This window comes from Nerophis ophidion, unplaced genomic scaffold (genome assembly GCF_033978795.1).
Source record: "Nerophis ophidion isolate RoL-2023_Sa unplaced genomic scaffold, RoL_Noph_v1.0 HiC_scaffold_53, whole genome shotgun sequence".
Lineage (NCBI taxonomy): Eukaryota > Metazoa > Chordata > Actinopteri > Syngnathiformes > Syngnathidae > Nerophis > Nerophis ophidion.
The window spans coordinates 352501-366173 of record NW_026906975.1 but is presented as its reverse complement, the minus strand read 5'-3'; the positions used below and the strand labels follow the sequence as shown (position 1 = coordinate 366173).

General features: G+C 38.6%; 1 protein-coding gene and 1 long non-coding RNA gene across 3 annotated transcripts in view; one reads left to right on the top strand and one right to left on the bottom strand.

The window, feature by feature from the left end:
* Positions 1-2245: 2245 nt before the first annotated feature.
* LOC133546967 (zinc finger protein 583-like) overlaps positions 2246-13673 on the bottom strand; it is a 25494-nt gene continuing 14066 nt past the window's right edge. Inside the window, exon 3 of the mRNA XM_061892817.1 lies at positions 2246-5359. Coding sequence (XP_061748801.1) covers positions 4422-5359 — 938 coding nt within the window. The 3' untranslated portion in view covers positions 2246-4421. The remainder of the gene's footprint in view (positions 5360-13673) is intronic.
* Positions 12495-13673, top strand: part of LOC133546968 (uncharacterized) — a 13507-nt gene continuing 12328 nt past the window's right edge. For both annotated transcript variants that reach the window (XR_009805290.1, XR_009805289.1), the window contains exon 1: positions 12495-12779. This is a non-coding gene — a long non-coding RNA (uncharacterized LOC133546968). The remainder of the gene's footprint in view (positions 12780-13673) is intronic.

The following is a 13673-nucleotide window of genomic DNA, read 5'->3' as shown; positions in this document are numbered from 1 at the left end:
CAATCAATCAATCAAATCAATGAATGCCTACTGAGCCTATGGTGCTGTTAAGTTATTGTGGCTCAATGTGCCATTTTTCAATTTTATTTTAATGTACTATTATTTAATATATATTATTGTTTTAGTTGCTTAAGAGATATTCCTGGCTATGAATTTGCTCATTGCTATTTTTATGTTTTTTTGCATTATTTTTTGCCGTAATCAGGTTACTTATCAGTTACTCAGTACTTGAGTAGTTTTTTCACAACATACTTTTTACTTTTACTCAAGTAAATATTTGGGTGACTACTCCTTACTTTTACTTGAGTAATAAATCTCTAAAGTAATAGTACTCTTACTTGAGTACAATTTCTGGCTACTCTACCCACCTCTACCCGTGAACACACACCTCCGATTATCAGGTACTGTTAAACTCACTAAGACACTAGCAACACAATAGAAAGATAAGGGATTTCCCAGAATTATCTAAGTAAATGTGTTTAAAAACATCTGAATCCGTCCCAATGCAATCGCATTTTTTTTTTTTACTTGTTATTTTTTTTCTTGTCCTTAGCTATCAATATACTCAAACACGAATCTTTCATCCTCGCTCAAACTAATGGGGAAATTGTCGTTTTCTCTGTCCGAATAGTTGTTTTTGTTGGAGGCTCCCATTAAAATCAATGTGAAGATGTGAGGAGCCATCAACATGTGACGTCATCGTCTGCGACTTCCGGTAAAGGCGAGGCTTTTTTATCAGCACCAAAAGTTGCGAACTTTATCGTGGATGTTCTCTACTAAATCCTTTCAGCAAAAATATGGCAATATCGCGAAATGATCAAGTATGACACATCGTTTAAATAAGAAAATCTCATTTCAGTAGGCCTTTAAACATATATATATATGTAGGATTTTATGTATATATATATATATATATATATATATATATATATATATATATATATATATATATATATATATATATATATATATATATAAAATCCTACATATTGGCAGCCATAGTGATTCATTTATTCAGCAGAGCAATACAACCTGGATCCGACAAAAAAGTAAACACAAATGCTGTCTTCCTCGCTGATAAAACATGATAGCAACATGCATCTGCTAGCTCAGGATTGCCCCCACTTCTCAGTGTGGCGAGTTGGAGTACTACAAGAGGCACTCTAATACAGTACTTAAATCTGTATTTTGATAATGATAACGATGATGATGTATCCGTTCAAGTGAACAAATGGATCCACAAGGGACAACAACACTTTCCACAGACTACACACACACATCATAAACATCAATATTAGAAGCCTACAACAATGTATTTTAAGAAGACTTTAGGATTAAAAGTGAAGATGTGAGGTGAAATAAGTACAAATGCAACAATAAAAACAAGCATCTCCACTCACGATGGCTCTAAAGTTCAGTGATGTGTTGCTAACTTCAGCCTTTTTCTTCTTTGTTGATGTTTTGCGGTAGTTAACATCCATGATGTAACAATGCTGCTCATCTACCAGAGTCCACGTTTTGATTCATTCATACTTTTAATTGGATAATAACATTAATAAAATGCAATGGAAAAAATGTGTGGAAAAAAACAAATGAAAATAATAAAATGTCGCTACATATATAATGTTTAATACATGCACACAACTTAAAAAGTAACCACAGGACAACATATAACCTACTCAGTGACTTAGTGGTTAGAGTGTCCGTCCTGAGATGGGTAGGTCGTGAGTTCAAATCCCGGCCAAGTCATACCAAAGACTCAGCATTAAGGGTTGGAATTGGGGGTTAAATCACCAAAAAATGATTCCCAGGCGCGGCACCGCTGCTGCCCACTGCTCCCCTCAGCTTCCAGGGGGTGATCAAGGGTGATTGGTCAAATGAAGAGAATAATTTCGCCACACCTAGTGTGTGTGTGACCATCATTGGTACTTTAACTTTAGAAGCCTACTGAAATTAGATTTTCTAATTTAAACGGGAATAGCAGGTGCATTTTATGTGTCATAATTGATCATTTCGCGATATTGCCATATTTTTGCTGAAAGTATTTAGTAGAGAACATCCACGATAAAGTAGGCAACTTTTGGTCGCTAATAAAAAAGCCCTGCCTTTACTGGAAGTATGTGCGCGTGACGTCACGAGTTGCAGGACTCCACACATATTCACATTGTTTTTAATGGGAGCCACCAGCAGTAACAACAATTCGGACCAAGAAAGCAACAATTTCCCCATTAATTTGAGCGAGGATGAAAGATTTGTGAATTAGGATATTGATAGTAAAGGACTAGAAGAAAAAAAAAAAAACGCGACGGCTCCGGGAGACGGCAGTGTGAGCGTTTCAGATGTAATTAGACACATTTACTAGGATAATTGTGGAAGATCACTTATCTGCTTATTGTTTTAATAGTGTTTTAGTAAGATTGTAAAAACATACCTCGAGGTCGGATGGCTGCGGTGAACACGCCAGTGTCTCAGAGAGAAGCCGAGGAGCCAAACTCACAGCTGCTGCAGAACGACGAATAATCCAACGATTTCTCCGGTAATATATATATCACAATTTCCCCATCCAAAAACATGCTGGTTGACGTAGAGAAAACATGTTCGCTTGACCGCTCTGTGTTAAAAACATACAAAGAAACACCGGCTGTGTCTCGGTGCTAAAGACAGCTGCAATCCACCGCTTTCCACCAACAGCATTCTTCTTTATAGTCTCCATTATTAAATGAACAAATTGCAAAAGATTCAGCAACACAGGTGTCCAAAATACTTTGTAATTGCGCGATGAAAAGAGACGACTTTTAGCCGTGTTTGGTGCTACGCTAATATGTCCCCTCCAACAGGTGATGTCACGCGTATGCGTCATCATTCCGCGACATTTTTAACAAGTAACTGGAGAGAAATTTAAAGGGTAACATTATCACAATTTCAGAAGGGTTAAAACCAATAAAAATCAGTTCCCAGTGGTTTATTTTATTTTTTGAAGTTTTTTTCAAAATGTTATCCATCATGGATTATCCCGAAAAAAGGCTTTAAGTGCCTGATTTCGCTATCTGTAAATCCACCCGTCCATTTTCCTGTGACGTCACATAGTGACGCCAATACAAACAAACATGGCGGATAGAACAGCAAGATATAGCGACATTAGCACGGATTCAGACGTGGATTTCAGCAGATTCAACAAATTACGAATGTTTTGAAACGGATGGTTGGAGTGTGGAGGCAGATAGCGAAAGCGAAATTGAAGAAGAAACTGAAGCTATTGAGCGAATAGCTATTGAAGCTATTCGGCAATCGCCTTCTAACCAACGATTGCATCTTTTGACCACTGGAGCAACTTAAATCCATCGATTGGTAAATGTTTGTTTGGCATAACATGTGGGTGGAGGGAAAGGCTGGAGGCAAATATAGCTACAAATGTACATACAGCTAGCCTAAATAGCATGTTAACATCGATTAGCTGGCAGTCATGCCGTGACCAAATATGTCTGATTAGCACATAAGTCAATAACATCAACAAAACTCACCTTTGTGATTTCGTTGACTTTATCGTTGGAAATGCATCTGCTTTGAGTGTCGGAGGATATCCACACATCTCTGTGCCATCTGTCGTAGCATAGCTGTCGTTGGTAAAATGTGCAGAACAAACAAGGGACTTTTGCATCATTTGACCACTGGTGTACTTGAATCCGTCAATTGGTATGTGTTTGTTTGGCATTAAATGTGGGTGGAGGGAAAGGCTGGATGCAAATATAGCTACAAATGAGGCATAACGATGCAATATGTACATACAGCTAGCCTAAATAGCATGTTAGCATCGATTAGCATGCCATGCTAATCGATGCACACGCCACGTAAGTCAACTTGAATCCGTCCCTGATCGTGTTGTTACACCCTCCGACAACACACCGACGAGGCATGATGTCTCCAAGGGACGGAAAACAGTAGTAAAAACAAAAAATAACAGAGCTGATTTGACTTGTGTGTGTAATGTGTTTGAGAAAATAGTGGATTGCTTCCCGTTCGAACGTCACAGGTGAAAGGTCATTGCTCCGACAGCGAACAATTGAAAGGCGTTTAAATCGCCAAATTCACCCTTTTAGAGTTCGGAAATCCGTTAAAAAAACATATGGTCTTTTTTCTGCAATATCAAGGTATATATTGACTCTTACATATGTCTGGTGATAATGTTCTCCTTTAAAATTGCAATTTAGTAAACTAAAAAGGTCGCATTGGCATGTGTTGCAATGTTAATATTTCATCATTGATATGTAAACTATCAGACTGCGTGGTCGGTAGTAGTGGCTTTCAGTAGGCCTTTAAATTTAACAGTAGAAGATGAGAGGCACTACATACAACATCAAATATACATTCATATTAAACATGCTGCGTTTTTAAAGTACATTTAGCACAATCACTAAGTGTTTTTAAATCCCTGCAGCTTCCATGACTGTTACACACTTGTGTTTACTGTCCTGATACTTATGCCAGAACATCTTATCACACACAGTGCAACTAAATGGTTTCTCTCCAGTGTGTGTTCTCATGTGTGAGGACATGTTAGGCTTTGTGGAGAAAGTATTCTTACAAACAGAGCAAGTAAAAGGTTTCTCTCCAGTATGTGTTCTCATGTGTGAGGACATGTTAGACTTTGTGGAGAAACTCTTCTGACAAACAGAGCAAGTAAAAGGTTTCTCTCCAGTGTGTGTTCTCATGTGTCTGGTCATGGCAGGCTTAACGGAGAAACTCTTCTTACAAACAGAGCAAGTAAAAGGTTTCTCTCCGGTGTGTGTTCTCATGTGTGTGGTCATGTGTTGCTTTGTGGAGAAACTTTTCTTACAAACAGAGCAAGTAAAAGGTTTCTCTCCAGTATGTATTCTCATGTGTACTGTAAAATCACTCTTCAGTCTAAATGATTTCTCACATTCAGAGCAGTCAGAGTCTTTGTTGTTAGTGTGATGTCTCGTATCACCTTTAGAGTCATTTTTACTCTCCAAAGGTTTTTGGATGTGGTCACTGTGATCAGAAGAGTGTGACATCATGTGGTCCATGTCTGACAGTGGAGCAAAGATGCTGTCTGGTTCTGACTTTATATCTTCACAATGCTCTCCATCAGCTTCTGTGATGTGTTGACTTACAAGCTCCGCCCCTCTGTTTTCCTCACTTTGACTGTGATGAAGCTGTAAGGACTGAGCTTCATCTTCATCATTATCCTCCACCAACCTTTGAAGCTGCTTCCACAGTTCCTCCTCTTCTTCTTTAATGTGGGAGGGGGCCTGTAGCTCCTTCTGTCCCACACTGGAGCTCCACTCCTGCTGCTTGGAGGGAATCTCTTCATGACTCTCTGCTGACACCTGCTGGACGTCTGCAGAACATAAAACACAAATGAGGTGTTACTCTATTGAAGTTTGCAGTATTCAAACTATTCACATGTGAGCTAGGCCAAATAGACAGAGATGGGCAAGCAACCTGGAAAATGTAATAAGCTAAGCTACAAGTTACTCTCCATTAAATGTAGTTAAGATATCCTCAGAGAATTGTAGCAAGCTACACTACACGCTACACTGCAAAAGTAGCTTGCCACATCAAAGCTACATTTAACAGCATTTCTATCTATTGGCCCACATGTATAATATCAAAGTTAATGTAACTGAGAGTGTACAAATGGACCCAGTGAGGTTCCATTGCTGTTAACTACCTGTCATTCAGCTGGGGATACCTTACAACTACCTCAAGGGGTCCCCGCAATCCACTGTATGTATTTATTCATTTATTTTATTTCTACCATTCTTGAGACACCATCAAGGAAAAGTAGCTTCCGTATGAGCAGGTGTGAACAAGTTAGGACATACATCATGGTCCCAATACGGAAAACCATTGCATCGAATAGAGAATGCCTCATTTGCACCCCTGCTGGTGAAATCTATCAAAATGAGGGTGGTCCCAAAAAGGAGGAATTTTTCAAATTGACTGTGTGTCAGTTTTGAATGTGTTCCCCTTCTGAGCAACGTATGAAATAACAAGTTTATGTAAGACATTGAAATGTGCCCCTTTTGGCCAAAATTATTAAAAAAAATATGTTTACACACACACACACAGAGAAAGAGAGAGGCAGAGAGAGAGAGAGAGAGAGAGAGAGAGAGAGAGAGAGGTCGTAATAACATCAAATAAATAGTGTATCAATCAATGATTATTTATATAGCCCTAAATCACTAGTGTCTCAAAGGGCTGCACAAACCACAACACAAACCACAACGACATCCTCGGTAGAGCCCACATAATGTAGAATAAAAACCAGTTAAAAAACAGAATCCAAAAGAAATTTACAAAAGGCTTATTTTTTTATATTGGAATAGTATGTATATTTTATTAATATTGTAAATATAAATCTTGATATATCTAAAAAGGGGGAACCTAAAGAGGTAGGCATTTTTCAGAGGTCTCAAGAAGGTCACACATACAAGAATGTACAGTATGTATGTATGTGTGTGTGTGTGTGTGTGTGTGTGTGTGTGTGTGTGTGTGGGGGTGTGTGTGTGTGTGTTTTGTACAAACCCTGTTTCCATATGAGTTGGGAAATTGTGTTAGATGTAAATATAAACGGAATACAATGATTTGCAAATCATTTTCAATCCATATTCAGTTGAATATGCTACAAAGACAACATATTTGATGTACAAACTCATAAACATTTTTTTTTGCAAATCATTAAATTTAGAATTTGATGCCAGCAACATGTGACCAAGAAGTTGGGAAAGGTGGCAATAAATACTGATAAAGTTGAGGAATGCTCATCAAACACTTATTTGGAACATCTCACAGGTGTGCAGGCTAATTGGGAACAGGTGGGTGCCATGATTGGCTATAAAAGCAGCTTCCCAAAAAATGCTCAGTCTTTCACAAGAAAGGATGGGGCGAGGTACACCCCTTTGTCCACAACTGTGTGAGAAAATAGTCAAACAGTTTAAGAACAACCTTTCTCAAAGTGCAATTGCAGGACATTTAGGGATTTCAACATCTATGCTCCATAATATCATCAAAGGGTTCAGAGAATCTGAAGAAATCACTCCACGTAAGCGGCATGGACGGAAACCAACATTGAATGACCGTGACTTTCGTTCACGAATCTCTAAATGAAATCACCACATGGGCTCAGGAACACTTCAGAAAACCACTGTCAGTAAATACAGTTGGTCGCTACATCTGTAAGTGCAACTTAAAGCTCTACTATGCAAAGCGGAAGCCATTTATCAACAACATCCAGAAACGCCGCCGGCTTCTCTGGGCCCGAGATCATCTAAGATGGACTGATGCAAATAGGAAAAGTGTTCTGTGGTCTGACGAGTCCACATTTCAAATTGTTTTACGAAATATTTGACACTGTGTCATCCGGACCAAAGGGGAAGCGAACCATCCAGACTGTTATCGACGCAAAGTTCAAAAGCCAGCATCTGTGATGGTATGGGGGTGCATTTCCACTTCCTGGGAAACTGATCAAGGAGCTCTTTGTATTATTAGGTTCATCAGTGCTAAATATTATAAACTTATCACTTTCCTCGGGCACTGTTCCCCTAGCATTCAAAAAAGCGGTTATTCATCCTCTTCTTAAAAGACCTAACCTCAATCCTGACCTCATGGTAAACTACCGACCGGTGTCTCACCTTCCCTTTATTTCAAAAATCCTCGAAAAAATTGTTGCGGGGAAGTTAAATGAACACTTAGCGTCTAACAATCTATGTGAAACCTTTCAATCCGGTTTCAGGGCAAATCACTCCACGGAGACAGCCCTCGCAAAAATTACTAATGATCTATTCCTAACGATGGATTCTGATAAATCATCTATGTTACTGCTCCTCGGTCTTAGCGCTGCTTTCGATACCGTCGATCATAATATTTTATTAGAACGTATCAAAACACGAATTGTTATGTCAGACTTAGCCCTGTCTTGGTTTAACTCTTATCTTACTGATAGGATGCAGTGCGTCTCCCATAACAATGTGACCTCGGACTACGTTAAGGTAACGTGTGGAGTTCCCCAGGGTTCGGTCCTTGGCCCTGCACTCTTCAGCATCTACATGCTGCCGCTAGGTGACATCATACGCAAATACGGTGTTAGCTTTCACTGTTCTGCTGATGACACCCAACTCTACATGCCCCTAAAGCTGACCAACATGCCGGATTGTAGTCAGCTGGAGGCGTGTCTTAATGAAATTAAACAATGTATGTCCGCTAACTTTTTGCAACTCAACGCCAAAAAAACGGAAATGCTGATTATCGGTCCTGCTAGACACCGACCTTTATTTAATGATACAACTCTAACATTTGACAACCAAACAATTAAACAAGGCGACACGGTAAATAATCTGGGTGTTATTTTCGACCCAACTCTCTCCTTTGAGGCACACATTAAAAGCGTTACTAAAACGGCCTTCTTTCATCTCCGTAATATCGCTAAAATTCGCTCCATTCTGTCCACTAAAGACGCTGAGATCATTATCCATGCGTTTGTTACGTCTCGTCTCGATTACTGTAACGTACTATTTTCGGGTCTCCCCATGTCTAGCATTAAAAGATTACAGTTGGTACAAAATGCGGCTGCTAGACTTTTGACAAGAACAAGAAAGTTTGATCACATTACGCCTGTACTGTATATACCTTTATATACATATATACATACATATATACCTATACTGTATATACCTTTATATACATATATACATACATATATACCTATACTGTAAATACCTTTATATACATATATACATACATATATACCTATACTGGCTCACCTGCACTGGCTTCCTGTGCACTTAAGATGTGACTTTAAGGTTTTACTACTTACGTATAAAATACTACACGGCCTAGCTCCATCCTATCTTGCCGATTGTATTGTACCATATGTCCCGGCAAGAAATCTGCGTTCAAAGGACTCCGGCTTATTAGTGATTCCCAAAGCCCAAAAAAAGTCTGTGGGCTATAGAGCGTTTTCATTTCGGGCTCCAGTACTCTGGAATGCCCTCCCGGTAACAGTTCGAGATGCCACCTCAGTAAAAGCATTTAAGTCTCACCTTAAAACTCATTTGTATACTCTAGCCTTTAAATAGACTCCCTTTTTAGACCAGTTGATCTGCCGTTTCTTTTCTTTTTCTTCTATGTGCCACTCTCCCTTGTGGAGGGGGTCCGGTCCGATCCGGTGGCCATGTACTGCTCGCCTGTGTATCGGCTGGGGACATCTTTGCGCTGCTGATCCGCTTCCGCTTGGGATGTTTTCCTGCTGGCTCTGCTGTGAACGGGACTCTCGCTGCTGTGTTGGATCCGCTTTGGACTGGACTCTTGCGACTGTGTTGGATCCATTATGGATTGAACTTTCACAGTATCATGTTAGACCCGCTCGACATCCATTGCTTTCCTCCTCTCCAAGGTTCTCATAGTCATGATTGTCACCGACGTCCCACTGGGTGTGAGTTTTCCTTGCCCTTATGTGGGCCTACCGAGGATGTCGTAGTGGCTTGTGCAGCCCTTTGAGACACTAGTGATTTAGGGCTATATAAGTAAACATTGATTGATTGATTGATTGTAGAAAATGGATGGACGGATGCCCAAGGCATGGTTAACTTACTCATCTGTGAAGGCACCATTAATGCTGAAAGGTACATACAGGTTTTGGAACAACATATGCTGCCATCCAAGCGCCGTCTTTTTAATGGATGCCCCTGCTTATTTCAGCAAGACAATGCCAAGCCACATTCAGCACGTGTTACAACAGCGTGTTTTCGTAGTAAAACAGTGCGGGTATTTTCCTGGCCCGTCTGCAGTCCAGACCTATCTCCCATGGAAAATGTGTGGCGCATAAAATAGGACAGCGAGACCCCGGACTGTTGAACAACTGAAGGTCTACATGAAACAAGAATAAAAAATAATTCCACTTTCAAAGCTTCAACAATTAGTTTCCTCAGTTCCCAAACGTTTATTGAGTGTTGCTAAAAGAAAATGTGATGTAACACAGTGGTGAACATGCCATCCTTTCCCAACTACTTTGGCACGTGTTGCAGCCATGAAATTATAAGTTAATTATTATTTGCAAAAAAAATAAAGTTTATGAGTTTGAACATCAAATATTTTGTCTTTGTAGTGCATTCAATTGAAAATGGGTCCAACTCAAATGGAAACAGGGTTTGTATTTGTGCCCATCTTGAGATATCAACAAGGAAAAGTAATTTCCATATGAGGACTGGTGAACAAATTAGGACATAAATCATACTACCAATAGAGAAAACCATTGCATCTAATAAAGAGGCAAATACAAGAGTCTGTGAACATTTCTCCAAAGTCAGGATTTTTTTGTTGATTTAATGTGCATAAAAATTGTACATTGACATGTGCAAAGACAGGAATATATGATAAAACAAGACGGCAGATAAAGAAGGACTAAAGGACATCCCTATTCATCCCCCTCTGGTCAACATATGAAATAACAAGTCAGTCTAAATATCTGAAGTGCTCCCCCTCTGGCCAACGTATGTAATAACAAGTGTAAGTAAGAAATTGAAATGTGCCTCTTTTGGCCAAAATGTACAAAATAAATATGTATACAGAGAAATACTTCAAAAACGTCAAGTAAATAATGAAGATTAAAAGCCAATTACAAACAAAACATTTAAATATATATATATATATATATATATATATATATATATATATATATATATATATATTCAAATTAACTAAAAGCTTACATTTCTTTCACATTTTAAGAGTATGTTAATATTAATGTTGTAAATATAAACTGTTATATATCTACAAAAAGTGGTCTTAAAGAGGTAGGCCCTGTTACTTCTAATAGAGAGCCAAACACTAAATAGAGTCTGTGAACATTGCTCCAAAGTCAATATTTTTTATTGATTGAACGTGCATACAAAAGTGAACGTTGACAGGTGCAAAGGCAGCAATATATGATAAAACAAGACGGCAGCTAAGGAAGGACTTCCCTATTCATCCCCAAAAAAGACGCCAGGTGAGCAGCTGATTTGACCACTTCCAGTGCTGACGTAAGACAACCCGCGTCCCATGTGCTGTTTTTTTTAATAAAATAAGTTTGTTTCCATCAAATAATCAACCATTTTGTGTGATCAGTTTAACAGTAAAGAATATGCATAATTAATAATCATACACATTTACACACACAGAAAAAAGAAAAAGAATGACGGAAAAAGGAATAGGCTGAAGCCAAAGCTTATATGAGTCTTGGCACTAAGAGGGATTACCCCCAATACTTCTTAGATGGAAATAAACATAATGACAACATAAAGGAGGTAGTTAAAAGCCTTTGTAAATATTGGACCAAAATTGGAAGAAAGGATTCCGGGACCCAGTTTTAACTGAGGCCTATATTAATAAATCCCAACTCCATGTTCCTCAGTAATGTGACACATGAGGAAATAGTTATAGTCGTGAAGAAATGCAAATCTAAGACTTCAACTGATAGTAATGGAATTGATATATAAAAGATAAAAAAGGTAATTGAAGAGATCTCAGGACCCTTAATGTCTATAAGTAACCTATCATCTCAAACAGGTACATTCCCAAACAAAATGAAAATAGCTATAGTTTTACCAATTTATAAAGATGGAGACAAACACCAATTTACAAATTATAGACCCGTTTCTTTACTTCCACATTATTCTACAATCATTGAAAAACTGTTCAATAACAGATTAGAGAGTTCATAAATAAACATAGAATACTCGATGAGAGCTAATACTTCAACTTTGATGGCTTTAATTGAAATGACAGAAAAAATGACCAATGCAATAGATAATAAAAAATGTGCAGCAGCAGTGTTTATGGATCTAACTAAAGCATTTGACACAATTAATCACAATATTTTAATCAAAAACTTAGAATGATATGGCATGAGATGGGTGGTCCTTAACTGGATTAGAAGTAATTTAACCAACAGGAAACAATACGTAAAGCTAGGTGAACACACTTCTACAACACTAAATATATCCTGTGGGGTACTTCAGGGATCAATACTCGGACCAAAATTGTTCAATCTTTATGTAAATGACATTTGTAAAGTTACAAAACATTTCAAGTTAGTATTATTTGTGGATGATACAACAGTGTTTTGTTCAGGAGAGAACACAGAAGATAATTGTCAGAAAAATTGTGTAATTTATCAAATAATTTACACAATTATTTGGAGCCTTTTAAGAAGAATGCTTGTAAAAGTTCACTGGACTTCCAGGCGGTCAGATGGCAGAGTCTGCCCAACTAACACAGGAACTCTTTTAAGTATTTTTACAAACTCTTTATTTGATCTATTTTATGGGCCCTCTTCGAACAATTTTATGGGACTTTCTTTGAAGTGTTCGGAACCGAAGGCAAAGCTGATCACGACGCTCTTCCATGAGGAAGCAGCTGTGGGAAGAAGGGGGGTGAAAATCAAATAAAGAACGAGGAGAACGGTCTGGGGAAGAAATGCAGGAATGGTAAAGACAGGACAAGGCTGTGTCTCTTCTCAAGCTTGAGTCCAAATTTAACTCTGTCTCTGTTTGATTACTTGTTTTTTGTCTCATTTAATAGATGTCAACAGTGTTTGAACCGGACATCTTCTTGGTCCTTCGAGGCGGATTCCAACACGTCTGACGATTCCAGCAAGAGTGAGTGAAACCAGAGACCATGGCATCCAAATCCTGATTGAGGAACTGCGTTTCTTCATTTTGGCTGGAATTGGACGACTGACGGAATACCGAGGACAAAAGGAAGGAACGCAGAGTTCAGTGAGTATGTTTTAAATTACAAAGAAAGAGCGGGTAACTAAGGGTTACGACGTATGGAAAGACCGTGTAACTAAGGGTTTCGACGCATATACAAACCCTGTAAATCCTAGGCTCTAACAGGTAAAAAGGCTAATGCTATGGGTGACGGAGCTTGCAATGGGAAATATATATATATATATATATATATATATATATATATATATATATATATATATATATATATATATATATATGTCTTGATTGGATTATCCAGAGAATAGTGCTCGATACCGTGGTAGAGCGCAATATGTAGGTGTGGGCAAAAATCACAAGACTACTTCATCTCTACAGAACTGTTTCATGAGGGGTTCCCTCAATCATCAGGAGATTTTAATGGAAGCATTCACATACAATGGTTTATATAGGGCACAGAGTGGGTGGGTACAGGCAGGCGTAGGGTGTGGTGATTGGCTCATGTGTTACCTAGGAGGTGTTTCCGTCTGTGGCGGCATGTTGAAATGATTTCACTGCGCTTGTTGAGGGATGATAGATCTGGATGATATATAATAAACAGTTTCTCTTTTAAGCATAGGTTGCATCTTTTATTACCACTGTTGTAAGGTGTGCTGGATGCAAGAATTTGCCATGTTATTGAATATTCAACATTATTGTCTTTGAGGTTCCAAATGTGTTTGCTGAGTTCTGTAGAATTCCGCAAAGTCTGGTTTCTAAACGAGGCGTTGTGATTATTCCATCTTGTTTTGAACGCTCCTTCGGTTAATCCTACGTACGTGTCGGATGTGTTAATGTCCTTGCGTGTTACCTTTGCTTGGTAAACGACTGATGTCTGTAAGCGCCCTCCGTTGAGAGGGCAATCAGGTTTCTTGCGACAGTTACATTCATTATTGGTTTCAG